This window comes from Triturus cristatus, chromosome 2_1 (assembly GCF_964204655.1).
Source record: "Triturus cristatus chromosome 2_1, aTriCri1.1, whole genome shotgun sequence".
Lineage (NCBI taxonomy): Eukaryota > Metazoa > Chordata > Amphibia > Caudata > Salamandridae > Triturus > Triturus cristatus.
The window spans coordinates 84,298,515-84,313,020 of NC_140581.1; the positions used below are offsets into that span (position 1 = coordinate 84,298,515).

General features: G+C 44.6%; 1 protein-coding gene across 1 annotated transcript in view; it reads right to left on the reverse strand.

Annotated features, from left to right (window-relative positions):
• LOC146863793 (sushi domain-containing protein 1-like) overlaps window positions 1–14,506 on the reverse strand; it is a 192,040-nt gene that overhangs the window by 126,506 nt on the left and 51,028 nt on the right. The window contains exon 2 of the mRNA XM_085636828.1: window positions 3,896–4,082. Coding sequence (XP_085492954.1) covers window positions 3,896–4,082 — 187 coding nt within the window. The remainder of the gene's footprint in view (window positions 1–3,895; window positions 4,083–14,506) is intronic.

Genomic DNA, 14,506 nt, shown 5'->3' on the forward strand with positions numbered 1-14,506 from the left:
ATTGCTGACCAGACTAATTTGTATGCTGAACAGTTTTTGAGAGACAATAGTGCCAGTCTTAAGCCCCCTTCTAGAACTACCTAATGAACTCTCACAAATCTGGATGATTTGAAGAAGTTCTCGGGTTTAACTTTTTGATGGGATTTATATGAAAACCATCACTGCCTTCATATTGGTCAACTAGTCCCTTGATGGCAATTGCTTTATTTCCTGCAAACATGATGCTCCATTTTGTTGATAATGCCTCAGCAAAAATTACGGGATCACCCTGTTTGTGACTCTCTTTCAAGATTCGGCCTGTCCTTGATCATTTTTTTGATTGCTTTTCAGAGATCTATGTTCCAGGGAAAGAAATAGATGTGGATGAGCCTTTGGTCTTTTTCAAGGGCCGTTTGGGTTTTAGGCTGTATAATCCTAGAAAGAGGGCATTTTATGAGACGTATATGATGTCTGAGAGTAGTACTGGATATGTCTATAATTTCAGGGTGTACACTGGTGGGGATTCTTCTATTGACCCCCTGGTTGCCCGTCCACTTTTGGAGTCAGTGAGAAAATTGTGCGGGAACTTGGTAGAGGGCATTTTAACAGAGGTCACCATTTATACGTAGGTAACTTCTACACTGGAGTTCAATTGTTCTAGGAATTGTTCAAAGTGGACACAGTTCCATGTAGCACAATCGCTCTAACCATAAAGGTTACCCTAAAGAGTTTGCATGTAAAAACAACTTCATACAGGACAGTGCAGTGACCTGTGTAGTGATTAACTTCTAGCTGTAAAATTTTCAGACAGGAGAGATGTCCACATGCTGACAACCATTCATGATGAAAGTACTTCACCTGTGACTGTTTGGGATGAGGTTGCGGAAGTGTGCAAACAACTGTGCGACAGGTGCTTGTCTGGCAGTATGCCTCGACTGGCGCTTGGCTGGCGGTATGTGTGTACTGTCACTTTGCTGGCAGTGTGTGTGGATTGGGGCTTGGCTGGGGGGGTGTATGGCTGGCGATGTGTGTGGACTGGCATTTGGCTGTCAGTGTGTGTGTTAAGTGACCAGCAGCAATTCACTACACACATACACACAGCCACTGAAACACCAGTCCACACATTCCACAAGCTTCCAGGCAGTGCGGTTATAGAGTCTGAACTAGCATCTGGCTGGTGGTGTGAGTGGTCGAGCTCCGGTTGGCAGTGTGTGTGAGCAGGCATTTGGCTGATGGTGTGTGTGTAGTGACTACCTGCTGGTCACAACATGCACATTGCTAGCCAAACGCCAGTCCACACACTCCGTCAGCTGCCAGACGGTGTGATTGCTGTGTCAGTCCTGTTGGCATATGAAAGTGATGGGCCCTTGACTAGCGCTGTTAGTTGATGCGAGTGTTGTTTTGTACTGGACACGCAGCTGGCGGTTTGAATGGTTTTGTGTGTGTGACGCATGAAAGGAGTGTGAATGGTGTGTATAGCGGTAGGTGCCTAGTTGTGGCTTTACAACTCAAAGGCTGCGAGTCATTGGTTCAGCATTCTGAACTTTCAAATATATTATTCTTAGTGAATTCCATTTTAGTCAAATCTATCATTAATAAAATGTAATTTTTGAACTTTTCACTCAGCCTTGTGCCAAATCCAACCAGTATATGTGTGTACTTGAGGACTCAATGGCTGTGCAGTAATATTTGTCTTTCTCTGCCAGGGTGTACATGGACTCTAGGGAAAATCTTCCACCTTTAGATATTTTAGTGAACTTGTAGCGTAGACATGAGGGGGGACTTCAGGGTAGCTTGCGTGGATACCTTAAAGTACTGGAATCTGCAAAGAGTCTCACATTTCTTGCCACCCAGAGTTCCCACATATCTCCTGATCAAGATAGTACCTCATCTGTGTGGGTGGGCCTAGTGCATGCAAAAGGGCAGGGCCCAAGACACGATGTGTCAACATCAACAAAAAGGGTAGCTGCAGTTTTTGGGCCTGGGATCAGCAGTCACCTCGGAAAACCTACTCAGCCCTGCCACTTCTGAAAACTAGACAGCCAGGGTAGTACAGGGGCAGCTTTTATTTGGATAAGTGGGATGTAAGGAATTTTATGGATTCCTGCTGATTACAGACATTTACGTCACAGAAATGCAAGGAAAGTGCGCAATATTAGGCAAAGTTAAAGTTTTGCAAGGGCTTCTGGAGAGGAAAACCTGGTCAGAGCCACACAATTCACCCCACAGTGGATTATCTCAGGTGTCTGAGCCAGGTCTGGTGGCTCAGTGGACTAATGCGTCTACTTCAGGGGTCTGTGTTCGACCTCATGGTCACAGGTTCAAATCCTGGCCGGTCTACTCAGCCTTTCATCCATCTGAGGTAGATAAAATGAGTACCATAGAGTTGGGTAGCACCAAACATCTGTTATTCAGCACCAAGATACCCCTAGTGGTGACATGTGCTTTACAAATACACATGGTATGTTATGTTTTTAGCTCTCCAGGATCACACATGAGTTTTACAGCGGTTTCTACCACGCACTGTTAGTAGGATGAAAACACAGAAATGAGCAAAAATGGGCTATCTCTTTGAAAGTTGCCAAAACTGTGGTACAAAAAATAGGTTTTCTGATTCAGCTCTGCATGTTCCTAATAGTCGAGAAAATGGTGACTTCAGCACAGCAAACCTTTTGTTGATGCCATTTTAGGGAAAAAACAAACACTTTCTAGCAGAGCACTTTAAAGTCAGTTCATACGAGACCCACAATACTGGTTCAAGGTTGGAAACACTCAGCAAGTGAAGAGATTTAGAACAACTTAAATTCAATACTCTAAAAGGAACTACTGACCCGATTCATGAAGGTAGACGTGCACGTTTGTGTAAACTCACACTTGCCATGGTAACTTTACTACGTTTTGGTATTCACAAGCTAAGAGTGTAATTTTACCCCTTGGAGGAATTCTCAGGAACACCGTACGGAGATTATTCCACACAGAGTAGTAAATGGATGCGTCAATGTTCCAGCAGGAGTGGTGGGAGCAAGGTGTATCAGGATACAAGTAGGCAATTGTCAGGCATGTGACTGTATGAGGAAATACATACATGAAGACTAAAGCCCCATTATGATTGGCCTTGAGCGATATCCTCCCAGTGAGGTAGAGGTCATTCAAAATTGTCTAGTGTCTCTGGGCCCAGAATGACAAGGTACTCTAACTGCAGATGTGCTAATTCTCATACTCAGGACACAAAAACTGGACCCATGTGGGTTAGTGTGGGCAGCTTCTGCACCTTGCCCCCACCCACACTGCTCATGCACAATGTGGAGGGACAGCTGCAAATGCTCCTCCAGCGCCTCACCTGCTTGCCTGTCCTCACCACCCACACCTCAAGCCTCAATAATGGCCTCATGGGGTATATAGATGCAGATGTAAAGCATATGGCTTTGGACCTGGTATTCTCACATATAGTAGAAACAATTCATTACCCCTAGATTTAGGTGCAACGATTATGATCAGAATCTGAGATTCCGCCCACGGGTATATTTAAACCTGAATCCGGGGAACTCATAATGAAGCTGTATCAACTGGCTATTATGTATTGTAAACCTTGATAATTTTTGTAATTAATCATACTATACCTGTGCCAGGACACTTGCAAATCTTGAAGTAACCATACTAGAGTGAATCAAATGATGTTAAATTTTCAATGTTATGGGCGGGTCTGAGGGTCATGCATGTGCTCTTCACAATGATTGATGACAATGTCTATATTCTGCATTGTTGATGCTTTGGTGGTTGTCTTCCTTAAAACAATAACATTTGTTTATCAAAAAATGTTTTCAATGTTATATGCATAAGATATTTACAGTCCTAAATGCTCCATCCCACAATAGTCTACATCACTTGCAATCATGAAAAATTAAACAGTTGTTACCTGAGATTACGGTTGTAAAGCTATAGGTTAAAGGCGTTCCTGGTCCAGCCGATGTGAAGCCCTGAATTGTTATTGTGTAGTTTGTCCCTGGTCTCCTGACTGTGTATTCAGATACTGAGGAATTTACTGTGACATATTCTCTTTCCTGGAAAGTTTCATTGTAGTCTCTCCAGGATGTGATGTTCAGCTGGAATAGAAATGGGTGTAGGCTGAATATGGTACATGGAAATGTATGAGCATGAACATCTCATGCAAGTTACACCCAAAGTCTCATAAACTGTGAGATTTTCTTATTATTCTTCCAAGCACCATCATGTTACATAATGACTATCTCTACTAACTAAAACCACAACAAACATGCTTGCAACACATCATAAAGTCAGTAGGGTCACTTCATAAAGACATTCAAGAGTGCTGAAGTAGTTCTCCTACAGTGCTACTTCATGTTCTACTAAATGCCTGTGAATTTCCCCAAAACACTCAGGACCTTTTCTCAAAGGCTTTGCTATTAGTAAGTCTGACTTAGTTCTATACTACTACTTGTGTCTTCCTGGATCCAATATAAGTCAACAGTACTACCACAGTAAGTCACAGCAAAGTCTTTGTGAATTAAGCCCCTAAAATTGGAATGTTCAGTGACATACAATTAGTACATACAGAAAGGGCTGCGCCTGCTTTGTATTGTTACTAAATGGGAATTAGGCATCTTGGGGCGAATTCACAAAGGCATGAAGTAGTACTCCTGTAGTAATTATAAATGCCTTTGTGAATTGATCCCTTTGGTATTTCATTTAATGGGCCTGATCCACAAAGAGGTAGCTGTGACTTACTACTGTTGTTCTCCTGAATTCCAAGTTTAAGCCAGGAGTACTGCAAGAGTAACTCACACCTGCTCTTTCCGCAATCTTTGTGAATCTTCAGTCTGCCGCAGGCGGATGGGGTGGGAGTTCCATGTCTTGGCGGCGAGGTGGGAGAATGATCTGCCACCGGTGGTCACTCTACGATGCGGGGAACGGTGGCGAGGGCGCGGTCTGCGGAGCGGAGCTGGCGGGTGGAGGTTTAGAGGCTGAGTCGGCTGTTGAGGTACGTTGGTCCGGTGTTGTGGAGTGCCTTGTGTGCGTGGGTGAGGAGTTTGAAGGTTATCCTCTTGTTGACTGGGAGTCAGTGTAGGTCTCTCAGGTGGGGTGTGATGTGGCTGCGGCGAGGGATGTCGAGGATCAGGCGTGCGGAGGCGTTCTGGATGCGTTGAAGCCGTTTCAGGAGTTTGGCCGGGGATCCTGCGTAGAGTGCGTTTCCGTAGTCCAGTCTACTGCTGACAAGGGCCTAGGTGACCGTCCTTGTTTCGGTGCGGATCCACTTGAAGATCCTGCGAAGCATGCGGAGGGTGCATCTAACCCATATTCATCAATGGTCCCTTTAGTTGGATCATATTTTGAGTTTGGGAAGAAGAATTGACAGTAAGAGAATTTATATCACAGAGTAATGTTAATTTGTCGTTGTTGGGCGAGATTCATTTGGTACAAGTAATTGCACACTAGATGGAAACTTATTGCATGGGAAACTCAAGACAACAGGGTGGCACTTGAAATCAGGATAGATACACAGCTAAACTTCAAAGGAAACACGGGCTCAGTTTTGTCAGCTGTCACACTCTGGGAGGCTTCCAAAATGGTCCTACGAGACAAAGCGTAATACATAGTAACATACAAGAAAAGACAAAATACTAGGGAGTTGGAGAGCCAGATTGGGGTACATGCTGAACCCTCTTGGGTACGTGCTGTCACAATCCTCTGTAAAGAACATCAGGTGCTGGCACAACGAGAGGCTAAGGCTGCAAACCAAACCACACAGCTACAATTTTATGACGTCAGGGATAAGGCGGGGAGACTGCTGGCATGGTCGAGCAGGAGGGAAGTAGCGGCACCATGGGTAACAACCATAGAATCTGATGATGGCCATGAATACACTGCACGCAGAGAAATAGCGAATTCATTTGCCCATTACTACACAGCATTTTACACTGCGCGCCTGTTGGCAGACACTCACCAAATAGAAAACTATCTCGCAGAAATCCCTATCCAGACTTTAGCTGTGGATGCGGTTCAGATGATAGAAGAAGACGTCACACTTGTAGATATACAGGTAGCCATAAGCAACCTAAAGACCGGGAAAAAATGGCATACCGGCAGAGTTTTTCAAGCGGAATATGGGTATACTAAGTCCTCACCTGCTTAATGTATTCTTAGAGGTAAAGGCAATGGGAGCGCTCCCTCATGATCGTAGTCATAACCAGGCAAGCCACAGATGGCATGCAGCTTCTATCGTCCAATCCCCCTTCTGAACATTGAAACCAAAAGTTTGGCCACAGCCCTGGCAAATTGATTGGTACAGGTCGTTGCCACTCTCAGTCATTGTGACCAGTCCAGCTTCATGCCCAAAAGGTTGACCCAATTGAATCTTCGTTGCCTGTGCAACTGGTTGGAAGCCACACAGGACAGAGATCCTCCTCATTTGAAAGTATCCCTTGACGTACAAAAAGTGTTCAATGCCATCCTTTGCCCTTTCTGAAGCAGGCACTAATAAGGGTATGGATTTGGACCCAAATATTGGGCCTGGACTGACCTGCTCTACGACCTAGTTGCTCATGTGAGAGTGAATGTTGAAATATCAAACAAGTTCCCGATATGGATAGGGATGAGACAGGGGTGCCCACTATCCCCGTTGTTGTTTGCTCTGGTGCTGCAGCCTCTAGGATGCATTATATGCACACACCCCATAATTATTGGCTTCTGGGAGAGCGAAGGGGCATCTGAGGAGGAACGGATATCACTGTATGCGAGTGACATCCTATTATATGTTATAAACCCGCGGCCGACCCTCCCCAGTCTATTTGGTGTATTTGAGAATTATGGGGCACAGGCGAGATATAACATAAACTGTGACAAATCTAGTGTATATCCAATGAACCACATTATTGACCAATCTGATATCCCAGGGTGACAGCAAATAGCCACAGACAGCTTTACTTAGGAATGGATATCACCATACATAGGGACATGAGCCTCAATTCGAAGGATCGTAGCGAAGTTCCATGATCATGAGGAAAGATGGAAGTCACCGACACTGATGCATCTAAGTAAAGCTGCAATGTAGAAGATGATTATACTACTAAAGCTCTTGAAGATGCTCCAGAATGCATACCACACACTACCAGAAGAGGTTTTCACCAAGGTAGAATGGATATTCTGGACATTCCTTGGGAATGGCGGGACTCCCAGAGTGGCGCTCCATACATTGCAAAGGAATCGATATGATAGAGTATTTTGCTACCAGGCATCAAAGCCCACTATTGGGTGGCCCATTTAATTGCTCTCAAGGATTGAGAACACGTACCAAGCAACCACCCCACATATGCATTAGAACGTACTCAATTAAACCCTTATTCCCACATGCATTATTTATATGGAGGAAAAGGAATGAGTAGCCTGCTCCCAGCAACACAGGTGACCATTTCTGCATGGAGAGGGGCAGAGAAAGGGATGAAATGGGACAACCAAGCTAAACATCAAACCCCTTTGTGGGTGGGAACACGAAGGAAAGAATTTGTAAAATTGCAAGGCTATAAATTTTGGGATTTGATAGGGATCTTAAAATTGGGGGACATAATGGAGGGGGGGACTCTTATCGCATTCGCCTCCCTACAGAGAGACTATGAACTAACTGCAATATTACAAGTATCTGCAGGTTACACATGCTTGGAAGGTGCAGAAGATTGGCAGGCATCAGTCCAGACTACCTTCTTGGGTGGCCTCCAGGAAGTCAGCTCAGTCAAGGGGGCAACAATGGTGACATAGCCCTTGACAAATCTCCCGTAGTATCCTGTGAGACCGAAAAAGGCTCTCACCTCGGTCTGGGTTTTGGGGGCTTCCAAGCCAGAATGGTGTCAATCTTAGGCTGACCGATTTCTACCTGGTGCACTAAGTACACCACAGAGTCCTGCCCAATCTGGCACTTACTGGCCTTGATCATGTAGCCTGACTTCCACAGAGCATTCCACACTTCTCAGAGATGTTGAAAGTGCTCTTCCCAACAGGAATTGAACACTGCAATGTTGTCCAGATAGGCAGCACTGAAATCCTCCAGTACAGCCAACACCTGGTTGACCAACCTGGGGGTCAGTGAGCTTACTATCCACTAGATGCTGGCACATCTTTGTAAAACATGTATTGAGTATGTGCTTCCTCATGATCAAGCTGTACAGACTAACTTAAGTATCAACTTTGCTACCCCATACCCAGCCAGTCAGTGCCTTGCTGGAATAGTCCAAGAAATCCACCCAAGACTGATTTAGGAGGTTGGGGCTGTCCCCCAACCTCTGATTGTACTTCTCAGGGGTCAACCCAAGTATGGATTTCATAGGGATGTACTTTGTCTGGTCATTTACCTCAAATGTAAGAAATGTGTCCCTCCCCACTGTGGTTTTGTGTGTGTGACGCATGAAAGGAGTGTGAATGGTGTGTATAGCGGTAGGTGCCTAGTTGTGGCTTTACAACTCAAAGGCTGCGAGTCATTGGTTCAGCATTCTGAACTTTCAAATATATTATTCTTAGTGAATTCCATTTTAGTCAAATCTATCATTAATAAAATGTAATTTTTGAACTTTTCACTCAGCCTTGTGCCAAATCCAACCAGTATATGTGTGTACTTGAGGACTCAATGGCTGTGCAGTAATATTTGTCTTTCTCTGCCAGGGTGTACATGGACTCTAGGGAAAATCTTCCACCTTTAGATATTTTAGTGAACTTGTAGCGTAGACATGAGGGGGGACTTCAGGGTAGCTTGCGTGGATACCTTAAAGTACTGGAATCTGCAAAGAGTCTCACATTTCTTGCCACCCAGAGTTCCCACATATCTCCTGATCAAGATAGTACCTCATCTGTGTGGGTGGGCCTAGTGCATGCAAAAGGGCAGGGCCCAAGACACGATGTGTCAACATCAACAAAAAGGGTAGCTGCAGTTTTTGGGCCTGGGATCAGCAGTCACCTCGGAAAACCTACTCAGCCCTGCCACTTCTGAAAACTAGACAGCCAGGGTAGTACAGGGGCAGCTTTTATTTGGATAAGTGGGATGTAAGGAATTTTATGGATTCCTGCTGATTACAGACATTTACGTCACAGAAATGCAAGGAAAGTGCGCAATATTAGGCAAAGTTAAAGTTTTGCAAGGGCTTCTGGAGAGGAAAACCTGGTCAGAGCCACACAATTCACCCCACAGTGGATTATCTCAGGTGTCTGAGCCAGGTCTGGTGGCTCAGTGGACTAATGCGTCTACTTCAGGGGTCTGTGTTCGACCTCATGGTCACAGGTTCAAATCCTGGCCGGTCTACTCAGCCTTTCATCCATCTGAGGTAGATAAAATGAGTACCATAGAGTTGGGTAGCACCAAACATCTGTTATTCAGCACCAAGATACCCCTAGTGGTGACATGTGCTTTACAAATACACATGGTATGTTATGTTTTTAGCTCTCCAGGATCACACATGAGTTTTACAGCGGTTTCTACCACGCACTGTTAGTAGGATGAAAACACAGAAATGAGCAAAAATGGGCTATCTCTTTGAAAGTTGCCAAAACTGTGGTACAAAAAATAGGTTTTCTGATTCAGCTCTGCATGTTCCTAATAGTCGAGAAAATGGTGACTTCAGCACAGCAAACCTTTTGTTGATGCCATTTTAGGGAAAAAACAAACACTTTCTAGCAGAGCACTTTAAAGTCAGTTCATACGAGACCCACAATACTGGTTCAAGGTTGGAAACACTCAGCAAGTGAAGAGATTTAGAACAACTTAAATTCAATACTCTAAAAGGAACTACTGACCCGATTCATGAAGGTAGACGTGCACGTTTGTGTAAACTCACACTTGCCATGGTAACTTTACTACGTTTTGGTATTCACAAGCTAAGAGTGTAATTTTACCCCTTGGAGGAATTCTCAGGAACACCGTACGGAGATTATTCCACACAGAGTAGTAAATGGATGCGTCAATGTTCCAGCAGGAGTGGTGGGAGCAAGGTGTATCAGGATACAAGTAGGCAATTGTCAGGCATGTGACTGTATGAGGAAATACATACATGAAGACTAAAGCCCCATTATGATTGGCCTTGAGCGATATCCTCCCAGTGAGGTAGAGGTCATTCAAAATTGTCTAGTGTCTCTGGGCCCAGAATGACAAGGTACTCTAACTGCAGATGTGCTAATTCTCATACTCAGGACACAAAAACTGGACCCATGTGGGTTAGTGTGGGCAGCTTCTGCACCTTGCCCCCACCCACACTGCTCATGCACAATGTGGAGGGACAGCTGCAAATGCTCCTCCAGCGCCTCACCTGCTTGCCTGTCCTCACCACCCACACCTCAAGCCTCAATAATGGCCTCATGGGGTATATAGATGCAGATGTAAAGCATATGGCTTTGGACCTGGTATTCTCACATATAGTAGAAACAATTCATTACCCCTAGATTTAGGTGCAACGATTATGATCAGAATCTGAGATTCCGCCCACGGGTATATTTAAACCTGAATCCGGGGAACTCATAATGAAGCTGTATCAACTGGCTATTATGTATTGTAAACCTTGATAATTTTTGTAATTAATCATACTATACCTGTGCCAGGACACTTGCAAATCTTGAAGTAACCATACTAGAGTGAATCAAATGATGTTAAATTTTCAATGTTATGGGCGGGTCTGAGGGTCATGCATGTGCTCTTCACAATGATTGATGACAATGTCTATATTCTGCATTGTTGATGCTTTGGTGGTTGTCTTCCTTAAAACAATAACATTTGTTTATCAAAAAATGTTTTCAATGTTATATGCATAAGATATTTACAGTCCTAAATGCTCCATCCCACAATAGTCTACATCACTTGCAATCATGAAAAATTAAACAGTTGTTACCTGAGATTACGGTTGTAAAGCTATAGGTTAAAGGCGTTCCTGGTCCAGCCGATGTGAAGCCCTGAATTGTTATTGTGTAGTTTGTCCCTGGTCTCCTGACTGTGTATTCAGATACTGAGGAATTTACTGTGACATATTCTCTTTCCTGGAAAGTTTCATTGTAGTCTCTCCAGGATGTGATGTTCAGCTGGAATAGAAATGGGTGTAGGCTGAATATGGTACATGGAAATGTATGAGCATGAACATCTCATGCAAGTTACACCCAAAGTCTCATAAACTGTGAGATTTTCTTATTATTCTTCCAAGCACCATCATGTTACATAATGACTATCTCTACTAACTAAAACCACAACAAACATGCTTGCAACACATCATAAAGTCAGTAGGGTCACTTCATAAAGACATTCAAGAGTGCTGAAGTAGTTCTCCTACAGTGCTACTTCATGTTCTACTAAATGCCTGTGAATTTCCCCAAAACACTCAGGACCTTTTCTCAAAGGCTTTGCTATTAGTAAGTCTGACTTAGTTCTATACTACTACTTGTGTCTTCCTGGATCCAATATAAGTCAACAGTACTACCACAGTAAGTCACAGCAAAGTCTTTGTGAATTAAGCCCCTAAAATTGGAATGTTCAGTGACATACAATTAGTACATACAGAAAGGGCTGCGCCTGCTTTGTATTGTTACTAAATGGGAATTAGGCATCTTGGGGCGAATTCACAAAGGCATGAAGTAGTACTCCTGTAGTAATTATAAATGCCTTTGTGAATTGATCCCTTTGGTATTTCATTTAATGGGCCTGATCCACAAAGAGGTAGCTGTGACTTACTACTGTTGTTCTCCTGAATTCCAAGTTTAAGCCAGGAGTACTGCAAGAGTAACTCACACCTGCTCTTTCCGCAATCTTTGTGAATCTTCAGTCTGCCGCAGGCGGATGGGGTGGGAGTTCCATGTCTTGGCGGCGAGGTGGGAGAATGATCTGCCACCGGTGGTCACTCTACGATGCGGGGAACGGTGGCGAGGGCGCGGTCTGCGGAGCGGAGCTGGCGGGTGGAGGTTTAGAGGCTGAGTCGGCTGTTGAGGTACGTTGGTCCGGTGTTGTGGAGTGCCTTGTGTGCGTGGGTGAGGAGTTTGAAGGTTATCCTCTTGTTGACTGGGAGTCAGTGTAGGTCTCTCAGGTGGGGTGTGATGTGGCTGCGGCGAGGGATGTCGAGGATCAGGCGTGCGGAGGCGTTCTGGATGCGTTGAAGCCGTTTCAGGAGTTTGGCCGGGGATCCTGCGTAGAGTGCGTTTCCGTAGTCCAGTCTACTGCTGACAAGGGCCTAGGTGACCGTCCTTGTTTCGGTGCGGATCCACTTGAAGATCCTGCGAAGCATGCGGAGGGTGCATCTAACCCATATTCATCAATGGTCCCTTTAGTTGGATCATATTTTGAGTTTGGGAAGAAGAATTGACAGTAAGAGAATTTATATCACAGAGTAATGTTAATTTGTCGTTGTTGGGCGAGATTCATTTGGTACAAGTAATTGCACACTAGATGGAAACTTATTGCATGGGAAACTCAAGACAACAGGGTGGCACTTGAAATCAGGATAGATACACAGCTAAACTTCAAAGGAAACACGGGCTCAGTTTTGTCAGCTGTCACACTCTGGGAGGCTTCCAAAATGGTCCTACGAGACAAAGCGTAATACATAGTAACATACAAGAAAAGACAAAATACTAGGGAGTTGGAGAGCCAGATTGGGGTACATGCTGAACCCTCTTGGGTACGTGCTGTCACAATCCTCTGTAAAGAACATCAGGTGCTGGCACAACGAGAGGCTAAGGCTGCAAACCAAACCACACAGCTACAATTTTATGACGTCAGGGATAAGGCGGGGAGACTGCTGGCATGGTCGAGCAGGAGGGAAGTAGCGGCACCATGGGTAACAACCATAGAATCTGATGATGGCCATGAATACACTGCACGCAGAGAAATAGCGAATTCATTTGCCCATTACTACACAGCATTTTACACTGCGCGCCTGTTGGCAGACACTCACCAAATAGAAAACTATCTCGCAGAAATCCCTATCCAGACTTTAGCTGTGGATGCGGTTCAGATGATAGAAGAAGACGTCACACTTGTAGATATACAGGTAGCCATAAGCAACCTAAAGACCGGGAAAAAATGGCATACCGGCAGAGTTTTTCAAGCGGAATATGGGTATACTAAGTCCTCACCTGCTTAATGTATTCTTAGAGGTAAAGGCAATGGGAGCGCTCCCTCATGATCGTAGTCATAACCAGGCAAGCCACAGATGGCATGCAGCTTCTATCGTCCAATCCCCCTTCTGAACATTGAAACCAAAAGTTTGGCCACAGCCCTGGCAAATTGATTGGTACAGGTCGTTGCCACTCTCAGTCATTGTGACCAGTCCAGCTTCATGCCCAAAAGGTTGACCCAATTGAATCTTCGTTGCCTGTGCAACTGGTTGGAAGCCACACAGGACAGAGATCCTCCTCATTTGAAAGTATCCCTTGACGTACAAAAAGTGTTCAATGCCATCCTTTGCCCTTTCTGAAGCAGGCACTAATAAGGGTATGGATTTGGACCCAAATATTGGGCCTGGACTGACCTGCTCTACGACCTAGTTGCTCATGTGAGAGTGAATGTTGAAATATCAAACAAGTTCCCGATATGGATAGGGATGAGACAGGGGTGCCCACTATCCCCGTTGTTGTTTGCTCTGGTGCTGCAGCCTCTAGGATGCATTATATGCACACACCCCATAATTATTGGCTTCTGGGAGAGCGAAGGGGCATCTGAGGAGGAACGGATATCACTGTATGCGAGTGACATCCTATTATATGTTATAAACCCGCGGCCGACCCTCCCCAGTCTATTTGGTGTATTTGAGAATTATGGGGCACAGGCGAGATATAACATAAACTGTGACAAATCTAGTGTATATCCAATGAACCACATTATTGACCAATCTGATATCCCAGGGTGACAGCAAATAGCCACAGACAGCTTTACTTAGGAATGGATATCACCATACATAGGGACATGAGCCTCAATTCGAAGGATCGTAGCGAAGTTCCATGATCATGAGGAAAGATGGAAGTCACCGACACTGATGCATCTAAGTAAAGCTGCAATGTAGAAGATGATTATACTACTAAAGCTCTTGAAGATGCTCCAGAATGCATACCACACACTACCAGAAGAGGTTTTCACCAAGGTAGAATGGATATTCTGGACATTCCTTGGGAATGGCGGGACTCCCAGAGTGGCGCTCCATACATTGCAAAGGAATCGATATGATAGAGTATTTTGCTACCAGGCATCAAAGCCCACTATTGGGTGGCCCATTTAATTGCTCTCAAGGATTGAGAACACGTACCAAGCAACCACCCCACATATGCATTAGAACGTACTCAATTAAACCCTTATTCCCACATGCATTATTTATATGGAGGAAAAGGAATGAGTAGCCTGCTCCCAGCAACACAGGTGACCATTTCTGCATGGAGAGGGGCAGAGAAAGGGATGAAATGGGACAACCAAGCTAAACATCAAACCCCTTTGTGGGTGGGAACACGAAGGAAAGAATTTGTAAAATTGCAAGGCTATAAATTTTGGGATTTGATAGGGATCTTA